We start from the raw sequence: 24051 nt of genomic DNA on the forward strand, positions 1-24051 counted from the left end.
GATTTTTTATTCTGTTTTCAACCACTCAAAAGTGATTTCTGTGAGGAGAAGAAAAAATATCTTATTTTTCTTTTGCTATTGCTGATAGTTGACATGGATGTTCTCTGAGTATGCCCAAGAATGGAAATCAGTCCATCTTTTTCACCCTCAGTGCCATGTATTAGCATAAACAGGCTGATATGCTGATATTTCATTTTTTTAACAAAAAGTGCTACTGGAAAAATGGATTTTCTACAGAAACTGTGTAGTTCTGCTGGGTTCTGGCTATTGCAGTTAGTTTGTATCTCTGTTCTGACTGTGAAGCAGTGAGTCAGGTGCAGTGGATTGTCCTGAAGTTAACAGAAAAACCATGGTGACTTTTCCCAGTTGTCCCTACTCACTGGAGTGTCCTCTGTGCTATTATTCTATTCCCTTCAAAAATATTTTAAGACCCATCTTCTGTTTGCTTTATCTTGCCTCTCCAGGAAAGATAACTGAAATTTGTTTTAGTTGGATTGTACCGTTATTGTTTCATCTGAAGATTATTTGGCTTTGTTTCTCTATTGCTCTCTTCTTTCCTTCTTTGTTTTTCTTTTTAAAATTGCTTCCTTTTGGTTTATTCCACTTCATGCAAAGCTGTACCCTGTTAGCACATCTTCCCTGCCTCGTCTGTGTGGGGCCAGCAGTCTCTCCTGTAAGGAGGGAACTGGAGCATTCCCTCTTTCCCACATCTACTGTGGAGGGATGTGGGAGGTGGGAAATACTTCAGAGAGATGTCTCAGTGTGGTGTGTGTGCCATCACTGTTTGCCTGATCAGAAAAGGTGAGAAATTATGTGCTGTGCTCAGTTAATGTTTTCAGTTGTTTAATATTCTACTTGGCCAACAGCAAACACATTTTAAAAGTCCTAAAAAGCCAAAGGAAATAGGTGTTTTCCTTATCCTGTTTATATTTCAATGGAAAAGGCTGCTCCTCCTGCTTAAATAAATTCTTGGAAACTCTGTCTTTTTACAGGCTTGTTATTTTTGGCTTCGTTTTGATAGTAAAATGAAACTTCTGGTAAAAATTTGATACTTGTTTGTGGCCACCCATTTAATGTGATCATTTTTCTAGCAGTTATTGAATATCTGTAGACTGTGTGCTGAGAGGGGAAAAAATCCATTCAGTAGTCCATGACGAAAACCTGAAAAGCTTTCTTAAAAGATTCCAGGATGTGTTCAGTCCTGTGGATTTCATGGGTGCTCTCCTGACCACCCTGTGCACATCTCTTTGCAAGACACAGAGTTGTAATTGTAATGTTTGATGCTTCGTATATGTATTTTAGCAAATTCTTTAGAAATTCGTTTGTAGATGTTTTGAGCATTTCTTTTTTCTTCTCAGGCCTCCAGTAGTGCAGGGAATCTGGGTGTGCTTATTCCTGTCATTGCTGTGGTGAGTATCCAATGCATGAGTTGTTGCAAACAATAATTTTTTTTTTAATTTATCAAATACTGCTGCTATTTCAAGCAAAATGGTTTGGTTGACTGGTAGTGCAGAGGTTACCATCCAGGAGAAATGTAGTACTACTGTAAAATAATACACCTAGCTCTAAGTGGGGGGAACACTCATTTAATAATGGCAGATCTCTTGAAAATAAAGAATCTTCTGTGATTCGGGGTTAGATTGTTTCAAGCCATGAATTCAGGAGATTCTTGAGCTAAATAATACTGCAGGGAATATTACTTTGATTAGTATTTGGCCTGCAGTGTAATAAACAGCACATATTCCTGGCCTGAGGAGAAGTGAAAAACAAAAGTTAATAGGAATAAAATAAAAAATAAATATTAGTTTGGCAGCCAAGTGAATTCTGCTTCTTAAAAGGGAAATAAAAAATCACTGATAAAGGGGGGTAAGTGTCCCATGTCTTCTGAAATGACAATGGACTGTCAGGCTGAAAGCATTTTAGGGAATGGGCAAGGACACTGATGGCCATGCCAGACTCATTTATTCTGAAGCATATCTGTGTTCACTCTTGGGTGCCATTTTTTTCTGGAGAAAAAACATTTCTTTTAACAACGTACAAGTGCTAATTCAGGAAAAAATTGCAGATCTAGATCTCCAACAGAAAATTTGGTATGTCCGAGGCTTGTTACCAGGTCAGTAGGTCTATTTGCCTAACTGCTGCAGCTTTCACAAAAAAAGTCACATCTGAAAGATTCATAGACAAACTTCCTGAAGGACAAAAGGCATCATGCTGCTTGTTTCCCTCCTGAAGCTGAATTATTCTGTGGAACTTTTCCTGCACAACTGCTGAGACAAAGGGGAAAAACATATCCCATGCTTGCAGTAGGGAATGTCTGCTTGTAATTTGTTCATACTGTACATCCATTAACAGACAGGAAAAAAAGCATTCATTTCATACTCTGCCCCCTCAAACCCCTTCACTGAAGTTTGTCAGAGAGATGAGTCTAAAATTAGCACTAGTTAAAGATCAGAGGACTGTTCCTTTCCTCCCCATACCTCTTCCACTGGTTTCGTACATCAGCCCTCCCCAAATTCAGCAGTGATCACCAGTTCCTCACTTTAAAGAAATGTGTTTATAAATGTCTTGGATCACTGTTATTCAATAGTTGCTCAGGTTTTGCATGAGCCAGCTAGTCCTGCATTGAGATGTTCTAGTGGGTGGCATTTTTCACCTGTCAGTGATGCTGATTTGAGTGAAAGCAGGACCATTCCTTGCACATTGAGAGAAGATTAGTGCTTATTAGAGACTTAATGTATAAGTAATGGAAGTACTTTTCTGTTTCAAATTTTTATTGATGGTATATTTTTTCTGAATAGCTAGGGATAACTGCATTTTTCTTAACCAATGTGACCTTTAAATGCAGTCAGATAGTGCCAGAATCTGAAGCAAGAGTTAATGGTTACATTATGGTTGTTGAAGCAAATATTTGACTTTCTTGCACAATGTATGAAGATCATGAGTTTTGAGCAGTAGCTGATTTGCTTTTCTGCTTGACCTCTCTGCCTTGAATAATTGTCTTTACTGAAGTCCCCCAAAACCTGTATTGCAGATGCTCCAGCTCATTCAATCATTGATAGACTAATTAAACCTAGGACATGAGTATTTAAGCTTTTGCATGTGCTTTTCTTTTTTGTATATGCTTTCCTTTTTGAATACAGATAAAACAATAAAATGTGTATATGAATGTTAATTTCTGTTGTGCACTTCCAGGACTGAAAATTGTCCATCACCTGGTGGACTTAAAAGACAGGAATAGGGGAAATCATCTCAGTTTCCTGTTCAGTGTCAGCTCTTCATCATTCATAACCATCAAATACCAGTATTTCACTGGCTGACAAGTTGAGAAGCTTTGTGTATGGAGCATATAACTGGAGTAGATGCAAAATTACAAGCAGCAGTATATAAAAGCAAAATTAAATCAACAAATTAAACTTAATATTGAAAACACATCTTTTTAAGAAAAATCATAATTCTTAAAATAATGGTTGGTTTAAAGGTTACTTGTGTGTTTTTCCTTACATAAGGCAAACTTATAATGTATATAGATAGAATGATACAGTATTTGATGCTGTAGAAAGTAATAAAGATACTCTCACTGGATTATGAGGCACATCTTTTCAAAAGGTATGATGTAAAAAGGTGAGTATGTTCATTGTCTTTAATAATTTGAGTGTTTGGTGCAGCTCTGTTCCTTGTACCAGGTAGGCAGTGACATTCTACACAGTGTGGGTAAATCTTCTCCTTTTCAAATGTGGCACATTTGAACAGAATTTGTGTTGTTATCAGAACGATTCAGAAAGTTTGCAGTGACTTGAAAGGTTTCATCCATTAAATCAAGCATAGAGAGTGCTCTGGAATATTAACAGAGTGGTTGCTGTAAATGGCTTTTTTTGTAGAGAGGATTAGGTGAAAAGAGCATTTTGCGTGGCATAATTCTGATACCTCTTGTACCAGTGAAGATCAGAGGAAGTATTGAAGCAATACAAGTTAGATCAGGGAAAAGTAGTGGGTCCCTTAGTATTTCATTCCTCCAAGATATTTCTTTCTCCTCATACTTGATACACTGGTCCATGAGGCTCATTGTGTGTATCAGTCTGAATGATAATACACGTTGTGTGTATTCACTGAACATTAAATGATGCAAGCAAAAGCAAGAGTGGAAGCATTTGATCTGTTTCAAGTTAGATTGTGTAAAATGCCCAGGAGAGGCTTAGGTGTCTATGGCTGGTCAGGTAGTCAGGATTTCCTTACTCCTATTTATAAACAGACATCCTAACACAAATTTAGAGCTAGATTTCAAGATTCCAGATAGTCTAAATACTTTATTGATTACATTTTATACACTGTTGCAAAACACAAAGTGTAAGGTACTTTGTGATTTTTTTCTTTCTTTTTTTTTTTTTGCTAGTAATACACTTGTATCAGTACATGGCACTAATTGCAGACAAATTATCTGCTGCTGTCAGTCCATTCATGAGAAGCTACCTGTAGATAATACGTTTTCTTTTTATACCAGTGACTTTTGTATTGGCTAATACAACAATAAATTTTCCTTTATGATACTGGTGTTTTAACACATAATCATACAGCCCATGTGTAAGAGAGTGTTGGAGGGTCTTCCCTGCTTTTAAGATGTGGCTGGGTTGGCCACTCTGCCCATGAACAGGAGGCAGCTGGTGCGGTGCTCGTAGATGAGGAACAGGAATGGGCGGTCCACAACGAAGCGGATCTGAGTGGAGAGAGGCATGAACCCCACCGTGGTTATTGTTGCAGCCTCCGTGCCCTCCTCATTTACTGTGATTGTGCCTTGGTGATTGAACTGTTCAGACAAACAAAACAGGAAAACAATTGAGAGAAATTGAGGCTCTCCTAAGTACATGAATGGTGTGCTCACAGCCTTCCCCGCTCCATGTCCCACAGCCCTCCTGGTCGCCCTACACAGCCCCAAAAACCTTTGGGGTTTGTTCTGTGGAGAAGCCTGTTCCTGACTGACCACAACACCCTTAGTGCCTTTGCATCTGATTGAACATGTGCTTCATTATGTGAATAGATAAGGACAAACCCACAATCCTCCCTCCTATGTCCTCCAGAAATCTTGTTTTAGCTTATTGTGCAATATTATTACTGAGCTGCCATGTTTTTGGGTGATAGAGTTTAATCAGAGAGGAGGTGAAATGAGGAGTAAATACCCTGTTAATGGTGATCTTCTCATCTGATATACCAGAGTAATCTCCTTTTCCATTGAACAGTTCTTCTATTCCCATGGATCTCAGATAATCAATCAAGTTATAAGTCTTCTCCAGCTTAAATTTAGGCAGAACCACTTCTCTTGTTCTTGTATAAATAAACACAAAAAGGAAAAATCACTTAGCAGATATTTATGTGCATGACTCCTTTCTCTACAGACCTAGTATGGTTCGGATTTTTTGCTGTTTTCAGCAAGCAGGACACAGATATATAGGACTGTACTTTTGCTTTCAAAACTTGAGCATCATGACTTTTAAAACTGTGCTTTAACAAATTAATTCCCCTGTGAAAACTGTTTGTTTGCCAATTTGATACTTCATTTATAATGATTTGCATTATTTATGTGTATAAGGTGTGTGACTTTGAGCAGTTCAGTGCATGCTTGTAGCAAGTGTCGAGCTGTCAGATTTTCTGAAGTTCTAAACTGGAAATTTGTCACTTATTGTGCACAACAAAAATAGGTTGAATTCCTGGATAGCACATCAAATTATCTCCTTTTATGAAGTCTGAAGACAGATACACCTGTCATCTTTCTCAAGGAAGGCTTTATGATTTTTCCTCTCCCATAATTGTGATGTCCTTTGATTATGGATTGTGTTCCTTTATACACAGCTCTCTTCAAAAGCTCAGTGCTGAATGGAACATAAGCTGATGTGGCCAAGATTATTGGTGCCGAATAATGTTACTTTCACAGTCTTGTTTTTCCTTCTTATTGTAAACTTAATCAGTAAGAATGGGTTTTTTTAAATCTACATCATTAAATACTCAATAGAAAGAATTTTGAAACTTCATTACAATTTTCTACCTCAGTCATCCTTGATTTCTTGATGGTATTTTAATTTTGAGAGATCACCGGTCCTGATTTTTAATTCAATGAATTAATTTTTTTGAGGTTTTCTTTCATTTTTAAATCAAAATATATTATCCTCTGCATGCTTTACTTACCCTCATCAGTCTCATCAAGAAAATACATTAAGACTTTACCAAGATGTGCTTTTCAGCAGATACCTGTTTGTCATGCTCTTCTGCCACTTTTCTACCACTTGAGGTGTGATCTGCTTTTCCAGGGCTTTCATGCCAGCCAGTTTGTGTGGGAGCACCACGAGCATGCTGATGTTGCCCACGAAGGGCAGCTGGATGATGTCGCAGTCCAGCTCGGGGTCAGCAGCTGCCAGGAAGGTGCCCTTGGTCTGCATCATGGGCACCTTCACTGTCTGCTTCTCGTTCAGCCGGAAGCTTCGCTTCGTGGTCATCTCCACTGGAAACTTGTTCTCCCAGGTTCCTGTTCATACAAGGCAGAAGACAGATAAACCCCTAGGTGGCTGTTTAATGAAATGTTCCCAGAATAGATTTACACCAAGCTTTAAGTCAGCTGGGTTGGGATTTACTGTAGGAGACTGTTGATTTCAGTGAAGCCTGAATTAGAAGACAAGTTTTAAAGTGACTTTGAAATTCCTGGCTTTCTAACTTAGCATTTGTCTGATTTGAGTGTTCTGAATTACAAAAGCAGGTGAACACAAACCAGAAATAAGAATTTGATAGGTGTGTATTATTTTTCCCTGTGAGGAACATTGGAATTTAAACAGATGGGTTTGCCTCTAGCAGAACAGCTGACCTAGCTGAGTTTTCTGAGAGTTATGATTCTTGAATCTATTTCTGAAGGCACCTCTTTGGACAATGTTAGTGGTGTATCAAGCTAAGCAAGGGCTGTATTTCTTTTGCATAAACATGCTATGCTGAAGGCATTATGTTACCTTAGTCCATTCAGAATGGTTCATTTTCTGTCTTAACCTGAAGAATTGGGGTGCTTAATTCTATGGTCCAGTTTGATGGGATAAAAGGCTCCTGTAGATGTGCTGAAATCTGACAAGTTTATGCCCAAATAATGCAGTTCTACACATTTTGCAGCCCAGAAAGCTTTGCCATCAGGGTTTGAAGGTTTTTATGTGGAGATACTCTGGATACCGGGAGTATTTATTAACTGTTTGAAGGAAGGTTTTTTAAATGCAATGTTCTATTAGTCTTTTTATAGAACTGTGGCTCTGGAATAAACATCATTTCTTAAGGGGCAGACAAAGCTGGGAAATTATAGTGGTAGTAGTACTAGTATTTCCTGTAAAGACTGGAATTTAGATCATCATTGGCAAGCAAGTATGTGAGCAATGTGACTGTGACTGTGGGGAAAGCCTACAATATAACCTTAATTATTTCTTTAGTCTGATTTTGCCAGATTTACTGTGAATAAGAAAAGCCTTAAGTCCATCTTTCATTCTAAAAGTTCCTGCACAGGTCAGGCTGATGGGGACCAGTTTGAGAAGTGATCAGACTGTGGTTAGTAGTCTGAAAGGTATGGGGTAGAAAATGGATTATGCTATTCCCAAACAAATAGTCTCACTTCCAAGGAAAACCCAGGATCTGGCTGTTTTCAGGGAGCAGAATTTACAGGTGAAGTACTCCAGCTGTCCAATGACAAAGGGCTGCTGGGGGCCAGGGAAGCTTCAGCAGCTCTGCCATCCACTGAGGGGTGGAAGACATAGTCAGCTCTTACTAGTGAAAGAGAAGAGCTGGGGGAACATTTTTCTTGGATTCAGTTTTCCAAATGTGTTTGTCTTAGGGTAGAATAGTGATCCCCAGCAGGAGCTGTGTGGCGAGCTGAAACCAGCTGGCACTTTGACTTCTGTTACTTTCTGTTCTGAATCTTCCTCCAAGATGTCTTTTGGATCCATCTGTGGTGGCAGATGTCTCCATTGAGATGTTGTCTCCATTTGTCAGTTACCAAAACTGTCATGGCTAAAATAACCAGGTCCTACTTAGTAGGAAGCTCAAAAATGATTAATCAGAGCTGTGCAGAATGGGGAGCAGGCTGGACATCTGTACAAGATAAAATGTGCTTCAAACCAACATAAATAGTTTCCAATAGTTTCTTGAAGGTCTTTAAAAGGAGGTTAAAACCTCACAGTGTATATCAAGTATCCCACTACTCAGTCTCACTTGTGCTGAGCATCTCTGTATATCTGGGAATGCTTACAGGTTTCTTAGTCCTGAGGGCTTAACAGAGCTTTTCTGTAGTGGTACAAACAGTGCAGATGGAAAGATGTGGACAAAATTTGGCATGTTAGAAGGAGTACTATGGAAACTAAGAAACCTAGGTGAAGAACTCGCTTTTAAAAAGTTCAGTTCTACTCAAAGTAGAATTCTCAGGAGACTGTTGCTGTAAGACAAAAGAATGAGAGCAGTAGAGAATTGATCTGTTTTGAGGGTGAGAAATTACAGCCTTCAGCTGATGGCATCGAGGTAATTTGAACTCGGAGCACAGAAGAAAAACCCTGAAGTCTTTTTGATCTTGATAACTCAAGAGTTCCAATACCATAGCTGTCTATTTTTGTGGTGGTTTTGTTATTTTGAGATTGCACAAGCATTTAGTAATTTCAGAGTGAAACAAAAGGGTAGACCAAATGATGAAAAAAAATGTATCTGTTTCACTTTGTAAAGACCTTTTCTTAGGATGGTTTAATAGGCAGTAAAGCCCTGTATTTAGTATGATATGATCATCAGGGATGTAGTCAAGGATTTAAGTGAGTGCCTGCTGGATGGTACCTGAGAATAGGAGATTACTGAATTTAATGCTATTGATTGCTTCAGATTCTTTTGGGGGTAAGTGGTATTATTCAAGGAAGTAATTCCTTGCAAGAGAGTGGGAAAAGATACATTTTATAGGAATGTTGCTTTTATAACCTTCTGAGATGGCAGGTGTAAGAGGGGCCTTTGTTTCCTGGAAGCAGGGACATAACTGGGAAAAAATAAACCCCTTTATGAATTATGGAAAGGAGTGTGTTGTACTTGCAAACACTGTTACCCTTTTGGGCTAGTTTGTCCTTCCTTACCCATGTTTTAAGTCACCTGATTTTCATCTTAAACAGTCAGAAACAATTTCCTTTTATCCTCAGTTCTTCTTTCATTGGTACCTTCTACCTCTTGCTCATTTAATATCACTTTAAAAGTTGGTTGAAAAACTAACAAACTTTCAGCCTTAGACAGATAACTTATCTTGAAAATCTCACCACAGGCTCTTAGTTTAAGTGTAGAGACATTGAAAATAAGGGTTTATAATAAGAATATATTGTAGAGTCTTTGCTTCAAGCCTCTTTAACTGTTCAGCCTTTACTAAGACATGAAGGAGCCCATATCAGCAGACCATTCACATTGAATTAACTGAGATATTCCATGTAGTGAATGTGTTTGGTTTTAGTTGTAGAAGAGCAGTGATTGTCTTACTCTCTTAGGTCCCCTATATGGACTTGTTGACAAGGGTCACACTCTGATCATATTAAAAAATTGCTTCCTTCAAGCTGAAATTCTTTCTAGTCATTTGTATGAGTCCTGAATGCTTCAGAGATGTTAAGTGCTTTAACTGAAATCAACCTGTAGCATTTCAGTGACACCAAGACTGAATGTGACTAATGACTTGCATATGCGTCTATACCTCCCCATCTGATACTGCTACAAAGCTTATGCTTTCTGGGGCTATTCTGCATTCATGTGTTGTTTTTCTGTCTCACTGTGAGTCATTAAGGTTTTGGAAGTAGTAAGCATTTGCTGTATGTATGCAACACCCACTAACTTCAGAACATCGTTGTGCTATAGAAACAGGCAAAAGTGGGCTAATAATACAGATTCCTAATGAGGGAGTCAGTAGGTTTTTTGTAGTGTACATTATACTTAAGTTCTGTCTGGATTTCTAATGACATATGGCAGTGCATTGCAAACTGAGGAAATCCATCACTCAGATTGAAATAATAGAGTCTTACCTTTAAAGTAAAGACAATTAAGAATCATCATCAGTGTTGTAGGGTTTATATTCACAAGAGCTTCCTTTATTAATCCCTTGGTCAGCTTCAAAATGCGTTCGTTGGTTTTGGCTATGAAGCTGGGATCTGAGAAATCAGCTGGTTGGGCATCAGCAAAGTAGTATGTTTTCATATTGGTTTTGAAATCATTGAGAACAGAAAAGTCTTTATGGATATAAAGGTCATTGACAGACCTCAGCGTGAAGCCGAAGTTGCGCCTGAAGAGCCGATGGGTGAGTTTGCGGAAGAGGTTGTGAACGGTCATGAGCTCGTATTTGCTGCTGGCATTAATGAAGTCTTGAAAGCCAAGAACAGACAGCACTTCCTGCTGGGTTTGATCCTTCAGACCCAGGGAAATCATAGCCATTGCAGTGGAAATACCAACAGGAGCCATGATAATATTGTCTGAGGAGCTGGCCTTGTCTGCCACGCTGCGGTAAAGGTTGAAGCCAAAGTCTGCATTGAGGATATTGAGGCGCTGGATTCTGGTTTTGCCTTGGAATAGTTCAAGAATATTTCCTTGTTGAACTTCAGAAACCATCTGTGGGGCAGCATCAATAACATCACTGTAGTCATCTTCATTCAGTATCTTATCGAAGTCTAGATAGTCCTCTTCCTCCTCCTCTTCAGGAATCAAGTCATTAGTGATGGTGTTTTCTCTGTGGAACTCGGGTGGTAGGTTTGGCATGTAAGTCCCGTTTTCGTGTGGCTGTGCACCTTTAAGGCTTTCAAAATGCTCAGTAACATCCTTGACTCCGCAAAATGTGGAGGTTATAATGAGAGCAAAGGCAAGCAATTGAAATAGGAACTTCATTCTGACCGATGAAAGCCTGGAAAACATAACACAGTTGAGAGAGTCAAGGGTAATTGAATTTTAGTTATCTATTCCCTGATTTTAGGTTCATGCTGATTTCTGTGACAGAAGCAGATCTATAGTTACCCTGTTTGACAGCACTCTATTTTAGTGGAACAGATGTCAATTAGATGGGTAAGTCTGTTTTACACAATGCCTCCAGCCTGCCAAAGAATTGGTTGACCTCGTCCCATACAAATAGTCATTACTGGCATATTTCAACAGTTACAAGCTCATTACCCAGAGTATGTGGGACCCTTTATTTTAAACTGTTACACTTAAACTGTGCACTAACTGTGTGAGTAGAGTGTGCTGAAAATACAATGTGAAAATTGTATTTGAATTTGAATATTTGAGCTTGGTAGGAAGAACAGGGACTCCTGATCCAATCCCCTGCAGAAACATACCAGAAAGCTGAGATGTACTGAAAAATTTGAAAAACAAACATCCTGTAGCTACAACAAAAATGGAAGTTTTGTGGGAGTATTTTGGAAAGGCAAGGCAGCAATGTGGTGAATAAGGGTGATCTGGACATGTAGAAAGACCTGTATTTGCACTGAGTACCATTAGTGGGACTGCAGTGGGGGGAGTGTTGGGCATAAACGTCTCTCCTGGCCTGCTCCTGGCCTTACTCTCGGGCATGTTACTCAATGTCTCTGCACCCTTTCTGCAGCTCTGTCCTCATCTGCCACTTTTGTAATGGTTTGGCTCGATTCTGATTTTGGCTTAGTTATGTTTTGTTTCACTTTTCTGCAGAACTCGTAGTGCTCTCTGTTTTCTTCGTGATGTGAAGTCTCTGTAGGCTCCCTTCAGGGCTTTGTTTTTCTAGGGTTACTGTGATCCCAGTTCTAGATTTGTAACCTCACTTTTTTGTTTGAGAATACATTTAAGTTGAACCTGCATTTTTCTAAGGGAAACTTAATCAGTCTCTTCATCTGCTGAGTACTGGACTATTGCATTTCAAAATTATTTTTTAAATCAAGAATTTTCTTCAATATATATTTTAAGAAAATCCATCAGACTTACTCAGCTGTAAAACCCTCCACCAAGAAGTAGCTCTGAGAGACTTTTCACCATAATATTGAGTGCAGTAAAGTGATCTTAAAAATAAAAATATATGAAAAAGTGTAATTGCCTTCTGCGACAGTCAGAGATCAAAATGTAGGTGTCCAATAAATCTATTACCTGAAATTGATGGGGTGTCTGAACGCCAGGCCTGGGGTTTTACTCAGACTTAACTATAAAGTTATTTCATGAATTTATAAAGTTAATATCAATTGATACACTTTCTTGAGTAAAAGATAGTTATTTACAATATAATACAGGACAAAATACTGAATACAGTTAAAATAAAAATCTTACTAAGGTGTTGATTAAAATGCTTTTTAAATTACGAAAAAGAGTTGTTGTGTAAAGTATAAAGGTTCACATATCTGTACCTGTTCACTGACCTGTATATCAGTGAATAAAACCTTGAAGGAAAATATTTTCAAACATGTTGTAACCGGATTGAAATAACTGAGCTGACAGATTAGTTTTTGAAACTCTCCCCCAGATTAATTTGCTTTAAATCCTAAAACCACTTAAGGTGATCCTCCCATATAAAAGAATACATTGTTTTGCAGAAAGTATCCAAATAAGAATTTGTTTTAAACTGTGAGCATCTCGAGTCAGTCTTTTTCTTATTGTTTCTCCATAAATTCGTTTGTTTTTTCCCCGCCCCCAGAAGTCAGGCCCTTAGGGCTGACATACTCTGTCCAGTAACCATTGATAAACATTTTCTCTCTTGGCACAGCAGAATTTGCTGTCTGTATTCCCAACTTTACATTCTTGTCTTCACCCAACTTCAGTTATTGCTCAGCTGCACTTACACAGGCAAAACTTCTCCTTTCTCTGCAATATATATGTCTTTGCTGAGGTCTACCCAAAATCACAGAAGAGGTAAATGAAGCTTACCTTTAAGCCTCTGTATGGGAAGGATGTGTTGAAAAGCTCAAGTAAAGGGAACAGCAGGGTTTAAATGTGAACTTTGACGCTGCTTTTTTGTGTATCTCCCAAAGTAAACATTCTCTAAACCAAACACTGCTAAACTTACTTCGTCAGCCAAAATCCCTCCCTTGCCTAGTGATCTCTGCTGAATTCTCTGTTGTTTGTTGAACTACTTTTATAGCTTGCAGGTACTTGTTCCCTTTTGAGGAAGGTCTTTGAGCAAAAAGCAGTGTGTATGTGAAGTTTCAAAGTCAAGCACGCACATAAACTTGACTGTTAATGACAGGAAAAACCATGTAGCTGCTGTTTGTGCTGAAATGGGGGACGGGGGAGCATCTTAGTGCAAATGTATTTCAGACCTCTGTGGTTGTGGTGGGGTTTCTTCAGCTGGTGTGGTACTGGTGCAAAGATCTCCATTGCACAAACAGCTTTTTACCATGGTGTTGTTCACCATCTTAAACTCAGACTGATTTTATTATAATAGATTTTTTCATGCTTTTCCTTTTTATATGACTAATCTCCCTCATGATTTACAAATGCATCTGAAGTTGGCTTTATGTAAGGTTTCACTGAAGTACTGCTGGCTCTCATAACTTGAGAGAATGATTGTGGTTGGAGAAAACTTCAGCTAGATTAGAATGTAACATTTTGTTAATAAAGTTTACAGTAGTAATATACAGTCATATTGAATAAAGCTTGCAGTTTAATGGACAATTTATTTTACTTTTTTTACACTGCCTGTGCTTTAACTCTTTTTAGGGTAACACACTATGATCTTTGTTATATAAATTTATCTAAAATTGTATATCATGTTGGCTGAGAGGATATACTGCTCCTCTGATGGTAGCAGCTGTTTGTGCAAAAAGAACCAGAGAATTTTAGTAAGTGTGTTGAAAATAATGCTCTTTTACTTGCTTGTTTAGATAGCAAATTCTTCAGAACTGATGTCATTCTGTGCGTGGGTGCAAACAATGAAAGATCCCCAATTGGTGCCTCAATGTATTTCCACAAAGCTGATAAACAATAGCAACCAGAAGTGGTTTTGACTAGTATTTATTTGGTTTGGAGTTCCTTTACACTGAGGCAAAGATTCATGGCATTGTCTTTGGGACAGTTTAAGGACCATGTGGTCTCTTCCTCCCTGCAGTGGATAGTATACTAATATTATGTATTCTCCTCAGAGGTTACTGTATCAGCATGGTGTTATTCCTATGTAAAACAAAGGAAATTCCTTCTTCAGGCACCTCAAAGTTAGTCTTTCAGCTCTCCAAAAAGAACTTAATTCCTACTATATAACAGTAGCAATATAATGTTAGTTTTCATAGGTGACAAAGAATATTACATTTGAAAATCATAATAAAGAAGGTACTTGAATTGATTCCTTGGAATTCCTTGGAATTCCTTGGTGTGGAATTAATTTATTCTAACTCCCACCATTTTCTGATGTTAAATTTTATTTCTTTGGTAGCTCACTAGACGCTTGCCACCCATCAAGGAGGCCAAGCCCAGGCTGCAGAAGCTGTTCCGTGATTTCTGGTTGTATTCAGTGCTGATGGGATTTGCTGTGGAAGGATCAGGTACTCTGCATTCTAAGGGGACAGCATTGCTGCTCACATTTCAACTTCTGATAAATCTAAATACAACTCAGTGCAAACCATTCCCAGTAGCTGGAAGAAAAGTTACAGGTGTATAGAGACTTCAAAGCAGATAGCTTACATGACAGTTCTCTGGTGGGATTTTTTAAAATCTTTGCAGTTTTGTTGTCAGATTCAGCACGGTACAACTTGTACTTATTTTTATTCCTAATAGCCTTAGTTATGCATTTTAATAGCCAGATTCCTGAAATGGAAGATAAGACATATGGGATACAATGGTAATTTACTAGAAACTTCACCCAAGTATGCTTATTAAGTTTGGAACATGGATCATATGTGTTCAGTGTCTGTGCTTAAGAGCATGAAAAATCTGCCCCAGAAGTAGTGCAAAGCTTGGTAATGCAGGTAACTTTGTGCAACTTGATTTTTTTTAATCCTTCATTCCACCTTCCTCTTTCTACTTCTGTTCCAGGTCTTTGGCCAGAAGAATGGTATGAAGGTGTGTGTGAAATTGCCACCAAGTCTCCATTACTCACATTTCCCAGCAAAGAGCCACTCCGATCTGTTCTGCAGTACAATTCTGCCATGAAGAATGACACCGTGACTTCTGTAGGAATTAATTTCTTCTATTGCCTCCTTCCATAATGTCTGCCAGTGTTAAATGACATGGTACCTGTGATATATTGAAACAGCACACCCCTTCAACCTGCCTCCTATTAATGAAAGAAGCTATCTTACACTATTCTTCTGACATCAGGGTGCATAAGTGACTTGGGGTCAGTTTTATGGAGTGTTAATACAAGTGTTTAGGGGGGTAGCAACACCACCTTGATTAGGTGTAGAAACCAAGTCTTTGTGGAGATGGAAGCCTCTTAGTGCTTTTTCATCCATTTTGTACCTGACAAAACTTGAACTGATTAAAAAAAAAAATCAACAAAGTTTGAAAGGAAACAGCACATTGAGGCTTTCAGAGAAATGTTTTTTCTGGCTTGATACTGGTATTCTTCTCTCTCCCTAGAATTTGTAGGATAGATTTTGCAGGACAGATTTTGCCCAAGGGCTCTTTTTGGCTTATGAAATCTCTTTGGCTCGCAAATAATACAGAAATCTGCATTGGTTCTAGATACATAGTTGGTGACACCAAAGACTGGCACCAGCCCATGAAGTTTCAGGAGCTGGGCAGTGCTGATGTTGGTCAAACTTGCATGCATTTAGTGTAGAAATTACATTTCTTCATTGGAATAACTGCATGGAAAGTACCAATTATTTCTGCCAGAAGCTTGATTCCAGATTTAATTCTGTTCTATATTTGCATTGTGACTTGCTGAGTCAGGGGAGTTTGGTCTGAATCTGTAGGCAGAAGCATCCTGCCATATTGTTTGAGAAGGTTGAAATGTTAACAAATAGGTGATTGAATGTTTGAATGAATGAAGACACAAACTAATACAGGACTCCCACTTCAGCTAACTTCATGTATTCATCTCTAGGCTGAATTAAATGAATTACGGAGCACCATCATCAATCTCTTGGATCCTCCTCCAGAGGTGTCAGCGTTGATCAATAAGTTGGATTTTGCCATGTCTACCTATCTCCTTTCTGTTTACCGCCTGGAGTATATGAGGTTTGTGTCTATCTATATTTCGTTTTTTCACTTATGAAACAGAAAAAAACCTAAATCAAAACAATCAGTAAGGTCCTGAAACAAATTAAAAAATCTGAAATAAAAAAAACCTGAAGCAAATAAACAAAACCCCAAACATTCCAACTTACAAAACTCTCCTTCCCCAGGGTGCTGCGTTCAACTGACCAAGATCGCTTCCAAGTTATGTTTTGCTATTTTGAAGATAAAGCAATTCAGAAAGACAAATCTGGTAAGATTTACCTGTCTGGGTTTCCTCTCAACTTGAGGTATGAGGCAATTATCTCCAGGCCTGCAAAGCAGAAACAAATCAGGCAGCTATATAACAAAATGAATCATGTTCACCAGATTGCTGCTGCTTTATTCTTGCCAAGAACACTGTTTTTGTTTTGAAGCAAGTTCAGTATTGGCTGAGTAAACATAAACTCTTTTTAACTGTTAAGCCTGGTTTATAAAACAAATGTAATTTTGACAATGAAACCTGTCACTTCTCTCCATTCCTCAGGCATGATGCAGTGTGTGATAGCTGTTGCTGATAAGGTGTTTGAAGCTTTCCTGACAATGATGGCTGATAAAGTAGGTTATCTGGAAACTAAAATATTGAATTTGTATAAATGTTCTCATTTCAGTTTATGAAAGTGAGTTTGTTCCTTTAGGAGCTTCATACTTCTCTTTGGCATGTTTTTTAGCCTAAAACTAAGGAGAATGAAGAAGAGCTGGAGAGACATGCTCAGTTCTTGCTGGTAAATTTCAACCACATTCACAAGAGGATCAGGAGAGTTGCAGACAAATACTTATCTGGACTGGTAGACAAGTGAGTATAGATTTCATGTTTCTCTTTTCACAATGACTGTTTAGTGGTTGCTTAGGCACTTGGTGACACTGGGCAAGTGGATTTCTTGGCTGCTACCTTGAAAAATTGCATTCAATGGTATTTTTAGCCTGAGCTCAGAAACCCCTGGTTAAAATGTGTGTCTACTTAGTATTGCCATGGGTGGAGCAAAGCCAAGTGCCCATGGTAGAAATGCAGTCTCATCTCCTGTGCAATAGCTCTCCTCAGGTTTTGGCTCTGGATGAAGCCAGGCTGTTGTGAGGCTTTGTGTCTTCTGCTGAGTATGGGCTTGCCTAGGGATGTTTAAAGCTGGCTCTTTGAGCATCTCCCTTGATAAAATAATGCCCTTCATCAGCTCTCCGTGGTTATTGTATTTCTGAATTCTGTCTTGCTCTAGATTTCCTCACTTGCTGTGGAGTGGAACTGTGCTGAAGACTATGCTAGATATTCTGCAGACATTGTCTCTGTCTCTTAGTGCAGTAAGTGCTTTTCTTTCCTAGAACTTTTTTTTTCCTTTTGTTCTGTATTTATTTGATACTTAATTGAGTTTGTAATTTGGTTTTCCTTTTACTAAGATTGATAAAATCTTAATTTTAAATTCTCTGAACCAAGAATTATTTTTGCAACCCTATTTCATAAGTAGTAAAACTAGTGCTAAAAAGTTGTTGTCAGATGTGGTTTACAATTGCTGAAATGTCTCATTTGAAATAAAATCTCAGTGGTGTTTTTCTGGTTTGTGGTTGGTTTGATCTTCTGTGAATTATGGTTTTTGGATTGTATTCTCTCCAGTCTGTGTATGTGTATCCATATTTCTTGAATCTCTTACATACTAGAATTTTTGAAGATGAAAATGCTTTATAGAATTTCATTTTAATACAAAATATTGAGGAAAGTGCTTTGGATTTTTGAAATTATGTATTCTAAAAATCAAACTGGAATGCAAACAGTTTCTTTTAGAGATGTTCGAATTGAGAGCAAATGTCAACAAAAAAGGTTTGGTAATCAGGCTTCTTGTTTGCTACCTGCAGTGTTAATGTCAGGTGTTGATAAATTTTGTCTTACTGAGAGTTGATAATTGTTTCTTTTTAGGACATTCACAAGGACCAACCATACTATGACATTCCTGATGCTCCCTACAGAATAACAGTCCCTGACACGCATGAAGCCAGAGAGGTGGGTGGCCCTCCTTGATTTATCAAAGAATGAAATAATGCCTTGTTTCATAGCCTGGAGATAAATTAGTGAGCTACTCTGAATGGTCATTTTTTAAAAGTACTTCCCTAGGTAAGATTTTTCTTATAGGATATGACACAGTATTTAAGGTTTTCTGAATTTAACTATTTTACTCGACTTAAAGTGTGACAGTTCTATTCTAATCAAGGACACATTCAACTGTTACAGAAAATTTTAACTGTGTCATGTTGCTACTACTGTCTTGCTCCCTATGTTACTTATTACACCCTTAAGACCAGTTCCTCTTGTTAAGTGTCCTGTATTTTACTGATTGTGTTGATCCTTTTTGTTCTAGAGTATAGTCAAGGACTTTGCTGCACGCTGTGGGATGATTCTGCAAGAGGCAATGAAATGGGCTCCCTCTGTTACAAAATCTCATCTACAGGTAATGGGCCTGCTTCTGTGAAAATTTGTTTTTTGCATATCTTGGACACTGCAAATCTACCTGAGGTTTATATTTCCTTCCCTAAAAGAAGAGCCTCGAGGGATTCTATCCTTGTGTGAAAGGGCAAATAATTACTTTCCCTTCTTCCATGTAGTCCAAAACATTTCATCTCATAAGGGTTTTTTTGTCAGAAGTGATTCTTTTAAGAGAAGATCACAGCCTTCCCATCATTTATCTTGATAACTTTATTCATTTTGAGTACAGAAGGAGTCTTACTCTTTGTGTAATTAGGAGCACATTCAGAAAATCTTATTGCCAGGGGAACAATGCCCGGAAGGGATGAGTAGAGACAGTCTTTTGTCACACTTGTGTGTAATCAAATTTTCTGTAGTTTGCAGTGATGCAGCACTTGTTTATGAGCTGCCTTGTTCTGAGGATAATGAAGTATTCTGGAGTTTGGTTTGTTTTTTTTTTTCCAGGAGTACCTAAACAAACACCAGAACTGGGTATCAGGGTTGTCCCAGCACACTGGACTGGCCATGGCTACGGAAAGTGTTTTGCACTTTGCAGGCTACAACAGGCAGAACACCACTCTGGGTGTGAGTATTGTTTGTTCCTTTGTGCACCTGCAGAGAGACCTTGACAAATTAGAGGGCTGAGGAGAGACCTCGTTGCTGCCTAAAACTTCCTCACAAGGGGCAGCAGAGGGGCAGGCACTGATCTCTCTGGTGACCAATGACAGGAGGCCACGGAACTGTGGCAGGGGAGGTTTAAGGCTGGGTATTAGGAAAAGGTTCTTTCATTCAGAGGGTGGCTGGGCACAGGCACAGGCTTCCCAGGGAAGTGGTCACAGCACCAAGCCTGACAGAGTTCATGAGGTGTTTGGACAATGCTTCCAATGGTGTGGTGTGATTGTTGGGTTTGTCCTGTGCGGGGCCAGGAGTTGGGCTCAATGATCCTTGTTGGTCCCTTCCAGCACAGGACATTCTATGGAAGAAATACACATAGTCCTTGCTTGATTTTGATCAGTCCTGGTGCTGTTGTATGTAACAGTCCTGATACTACTACAATTATAAGCATAAGGAAATTTAAAACATATGTGAAGGAGTAAAAAGATAAAGAGACAAATGGTTTGATATGAGCACCTTGTTATGGTCTGGCCATAGGCAACCCAGCTAACTGAAAGACCAACTTGTGTGAAGAAGGACTACTCCAACTTCATGGCTTCTCTTAACTTGCGCAACCGTTACGCAGGAGAAGTAAGTACAGGGTTCTTCATGAATGGGGGCTGTCCAGAAGCTCTGGCATCGCTTCTCGGGATGATGTCCTTCCAACCCATACTGGTGTATGGGTCTGTGTTCCATGAAACATAGTCTATAAATCCCTTCAGGGTAAAGAGTATAATTTTCCTAGCTTATTAAGCAGATAATTTTAGTGTTAGTCTTGTAGATAAAGCTAAAGATTAGATAAAGCTAAAGATTAGATTGCAGATAAAGCTAAAGATTTGATAAAGTAGTAACAAAAGATGCCTCTGTTTTTGAGCTCCCTAATCAGCATGTAACCAATACTTAACTGGATTCCTAAAAATACTGTTCTTTGTTGAAAACGCCCCTAAATTTTACAGGTTTCTGGAATGATTCAGTTCTCAAATGCCACAGGACGAACATCTGACCTGAATAAACTTATGGTCAAAGACCTGAATGCTGCTCTTGAATCAAGCAATACTGAGTTCTACACCCAGGCCATGTTTAAGATGACTGCACTGCTAATAAGCAGCAAAGGTAATGAAAACCAAATGGAGTTCTGCTTTCTGATGGTGAATGCCAAGAGTAATAAACTACAAAAACTACCCATATACCAACCCAGTATGCATCAACTTGCAGCAAAACTGTGTTTTGAATTTTTTCAATTAAGCTTCTACTGGGGAAAAGCCTCCTTAAACCAAAAGCTATTTATTATTAGGAACTGATTATTACCTATGGTGCATGCCAATTTCATGCTGATGTGGAAAGCAGTGTTCTGTTGGAGAAATCTAAGTGAATGTTTGTTTTCAGACTGTGATCCCCAGCTCCTTCATCATCTATGTTGGGGACCCCTGCGAATGTTCAACGAGCATGGCATGGAAACAGCAATTGCTTGCTGGGAGTGGCTGCTTGCTGCCAAGAATGGAATAGAAGTGCCGGTAGGAAGTGATTTAATTGCTCATTCTCTGCCCCTGCCAGGGGCAAGAGAGAAGATTTTGGGAGATTCACAGATATTGTGAGTCTGTGTCAAGGATGTTTAAATGCACTGTTAGTCACTTTAGCCTGCCAGGAAGTCTCTGTTCCTGTGTTGTTGGAAATCTGAGCACCCCCACGAGGTGGACTGTGGGAAGCAGACCTTTCTCAACAGCATAAATGTTACAGCAAAAGGAACCTGTTAGAATCCCAGCTGTAGAATTAACTTCGCTGATGAGATGCCTGAGCTGTTCCTGAATTGACTCTATACTATCACAAACTATAGAATGGTGTTTTGAAACGAAGAGAAATCACTGTCCCTGCCCATTAATTAGCCTTTGGTGTCTGGTATTGCACCATTACATAAAAATATAGGCTTGCAAATGTCCTAATCCTGTAACAGGCTAAGCCAGTTGAATTTTGTGAGATGGGGATCAATGTAATGGTAATAAAGCAACTCAGCATGGTGTAGTGACAGTCCACACAGCTGAGAAAGCTGCCTCTGGTAATTGCTTTGCTTATGGAGCACCAAGTGTTTCACTTGCTGGAGACAACCATCCATCTGAATTTACTTAGTTGAGTTTACTTGCAGGTTTCAGTGGTTAACTTCTTAAGCATCAGTTTCATTTTTTTTCCATTGGGCATGTGGGGAAATGTTTTTGTATCTGGTTGAGAAGAGAGTACTACCCTTGGTTGCTCAGCCCTCTTACTACAGAGAATGCTGCTCCTGAGAGCAGGATCAGCAAAACTAAATTGGGTGCCATCTTTATGTTGTGCTTGATCAGCCAGAGTGTGTTCAGGGGCCAAACCATGTCCTGCAGGTCACAGGAACCTGATGTATGCTTGTCCCTGCTGGGCTCATGTGGGAGGCAGCAACCTTTAGTGGAGCAGGAGGATGGATGGCATGGGCTGATCTAACAGTTCAGTCTCCTCAATAAAATACAGTGCCTGGCTGCTGCTGCTACCTTTAGTCTTTCTGTTACTAGCTGAGATTCTGGGGGAGTCTCTCTTCCTTTTGTAATGTAGTATGTGAAAGAAACATTTTCTTTCATGTGGGATGTATAGACTTGTCTCTGCCTCTCTGTCAGCACTGCAGTGAATTTTAACAGATGTGGTAGGTTCTTGTGTGTGCTGTGGGGAAAGGTTGTGCTTTCCATGTAAGAAGATGCTCTTCAAACAAGAAGCTCTGTCACCTCCCTTTTTGCAGTTCATGCGGGAAATGGCAGGAGCCTGGCAAATGACAGTGGAGCAGAAAGTTGGGCTGTTTTCTGCAGAGCAGAAAGAAGCAGATCCATTAGCAGCCTCAGAGGAGAGCCAGCCAAGGCCCTGTCCACCAGAGGTGACCCCACATTACATCTGGATAGAGGTGTGTATTTTTTCTGAATGTCCCACCTGTGGCAGTCTGTATTTCCTGCTGCTGTGATTTGGGGAAGGACTGGAGTCCTGTGCTCACAGCCAGGAGAGACACTCTGTTTAGATGGGCATAATCATTGAGGGGGAGAAAGGTGTTTAAAACAGAGAAGTCTAGGGGTGGGGTTTGAAATTCAGAAAGGTCAAAGGAGGCATGGCATGTCTGTCTCTTTTTCTCAGTTTTTGGTGCAGAGGTTTGAAATAGCCAAGTACTGCAGTTCTGACCAGATCGAGATCTTCTCCAGCCTGCTCCAGCGCTCCCTGTCCCTGAACATTGGGGGGGCCAAAGGCAGCTTGAACCGGCACGTGGCAGCCATTGGGCCCCGATTCAAGTGAGTGCTCTTGGGTTTTTCCTCTGCAATCACAGAAATAAGAACTAAGGTTATAGGGAGATGGAAGAAAACAGCTAAACACTACATGTTTAGCTTGGCTTCAGGTGCTGAGAATTGCTTTTAAAGCCTGCAGTGATGCAGTCTAAACTCTGTTTTCAAAGCAGAAGTTGATCACTTCAGCTTGAAAGTACTTTTTTGGTGTTTCAGGAAATTTCATGGGTGATTTCATATAGTGAATAGCCCACATCATGGATCTAGTAATGAATCTAGTCTTTGCTTCATCAATTATTTTCATCTTTTGTGACTTGAAGGCTTTCAGTTTCTGTAGTTCAGCACTCAGAGCTTTAAAACAGACTGGTAATAATGTGAACCAGTTGCTAGGAGCTCTGAAACAGACACTTCTCAGGCTACATTTTCAGCTGTAGTTGTGGTTTGCATGGTGGAGTATTGGTCACCGTTTTGGGAGAGCCAACATTTTCATTCTCTATTTTGCTTATTAGGTTGCTGACCCTGGGTTTGTCTTTGCTGCATGCTGATGTGGTTCCAAATGCAACTATCCGAAATGTTTTGAGAGAAAAGATTTATTCAACTGCCTTTGATTATTTCAGGTACTCTTTTATTTGAAACAACTCACTGAAAATGTGTTTGTATTTTTCCTGGACCTTCAGAGATACTTCAAAGCAGCAGCTGGTCTTGTAGTGATTTTTCTTCCTTTCCTTTTTTACCCACTTTAACAGAAACTTGTCTTGTGCTTAAGTATGGTTCATAAATTATGTCAAAGAGGCTTATATATTAGTTTCAGATTTTATGTGTGATTTAAAAAGCAGGAATGTTTCTGTTCTTTTCCCTTTTTTTTATTTTTAAGTTTATTCAATGCTCAAAATTGTATCTAGATTTTTAAGGTTTAAAGAACTGCTGTTATAGTATGTGTGGCTGGAATACAGTTTCATTGTTTTCAAAATACAGGCACATTGAATCTGATTATTTCAACATTTGACACGGGCACAAAAGAAAATTTAATTGATAGGAATGTCTGAATGTGAGGAGGTCACTCAATCCTAATAATGACTTTCAAATGAATCCAGGATGCTGACAGACTGCTGCCCTAATTTTCAGTTATAATTGGAAGTTTGTGCTCTTCAGTCAGACATAATAAAGCCATGAGGATAAAATGTAGTGATGTGTGGTCTCATCCTTGTAGATTTCAGTCAGAATAAAAAGTACAACTTGCTTAGGTTGGTGAGGGTTTTTGACTGCTGGGAGTTTCCCCCCCCCCCCCCCCGTGCATTCAGTATTACATTATTTGTGTTTTTTCTTCAAGTTGTCCTTCAAAGTTCCCTACACAAGGAGAAAAGAGGCTCCGTGAGGATATCAGCATATTGATCAAGTTTTGGACAGCAATGTTCTCAGACAAGAAGTATCTGACAGCCAGCCAACTTGTGCCACCTGGTGAGTTCCCTCAAGTGCTGTTTTGAAAGTGTCTGGTTTCTT

The 24051-nt window shown here is 39.2% G+C and overlaps 2 protein-coding genes across 3 annotated transcripts in view; one reads left to right on the forward strand and one right to left on the reverse strand.

Annotated features, from left to right (window-relative positions):
- The window catches only part of PI4KA (phosphatidylinositol 4-kinase alpha), a 54232-nt gene that overhangs the window by 17256 nt on the left and 12925 nt on the right, over positions 1 to 24051 (forward strand). For both annotated transcript variants that reach the window (XM_018916529.3, XM_018916530.3), the window contains exons 19-36: positions 1359 to 1409; positions 14387 to 14495; positions 14986 to 15122; positions 16001 to 16134; positions 16302 to 16384; positions 16658 to 16728; positions 16842 to 16966; positions 17382 to 17463; positions 18074 to 18157; positions 18513 to 18602; positions 19082 to 19201; positions 19769 to 19861; positions 20227 to 20383; positions 20657 to 20784; positions 22026 to 22184; positions 22409 to 22560; positions 23061 to 23168; positions 23882 to 24009. In XM_018916529.3, coding sequence (XP_018772074.2) covers positions 1359 to 1409; positions 14387 to 14495; positions 14986 to 15122; positions 16001 to 16134; positions 16302 to 16384; positions 16658 to 16728; positions 16842 to 16966; positions 17382 to 17463; positions 18074 to 18157; positions 18513 to 18602; positions 19082 to 19201; positions 19769 to 19861; positions 20227 to 20383; positions 20657 to 20784; positions 22026 to 22184; positions 22409 to 22560; positions 23061 to 23168; positions 23882 to 24009 — 2011 coding nt within the window. The remainder of the gene's footprint in view (positions 1 to 1358; positions 1410 to 14386; positions 14496 to 14985; positions 15123 to 16000; positions 16135 to 16301; positions 16385 to 16657; positions 16729 to 16841; positions 16967 to 17381; positions 17464 to 18073; positions 18158 to 18512; positions 18603 to 19081; positions 19202 to 19768; positions 19862 to 20226; positions 20384 to 20656; positions 20785 to 22025; positions 22185 to 22408; positions 22561 to 23060; positions 23169 to 23881; positions 24010 to 24051) is intronic.
- SERPIND1 (serpin family D member 1) lies at positions 4285 to 13042 on the reverse strand. Its single transcript, XM_009092330.4, has 5 exons — positions 12886 to 13042; positions 10038 to 10906; positions 6238 to 6511; positions 5172 to 5316; positions 4285 to 4801 (listed from the first exon to the last, which is right to left on the reverse strand). Exons 2-5 carry the CDS (start codon positions 10888 to 10890, stop codon positions 4610 to 4612), a joined length of 1464 nt encoding a protein of 487 aa, XP_009090578.1. The 5' UTR covers positions 10891 to 10906; positions 12886 to 13042; the 3' UTR covers positions 4285 to 4609.

The sequence above is a fragment of the Serinus canaria genome, chromosome 15 (genome assembly GCF_022539315.1).
Source record: "Serinus canaria isolate serCan28SL12 chromosome 15, serCan2020, whole genome shotgun sequence".
In the NCBI taxonomy this organism is placed as follows: Eukaryota; Metazoa; Chordata; class Aves; order Passeriformes; family Fringillidae; genus Serinus; species Serinus canaria.

What these genes read in the sequence shown, in the direction of transcription:
- SERPIND1 (XM_009092330.4), bottom strand. Translation starts at nt 10,890, where the DNA reads ATGAAGTTCCTATTTCAATTGCTTGCCTTTGCTCTCATTATAACCTCC. An exon ending in TAATTGTCTTTACTTTAAAG is followed by an intron (nt 6,512 to 10,037) that starts GTAAGACTCTAT and finishes TTGTATGAACAG; the next exon opens with GAACCTGGGAGAACAAGTTT. An exon ending in AGAAGATCACCATTAACAGG is followed by an intron (nt 4,802 to 5,171) that starts GTATTTACTCCT and finishes TTGTCTGAACAG; the next exon opens with TTCAATCACCAAGGCACAAT.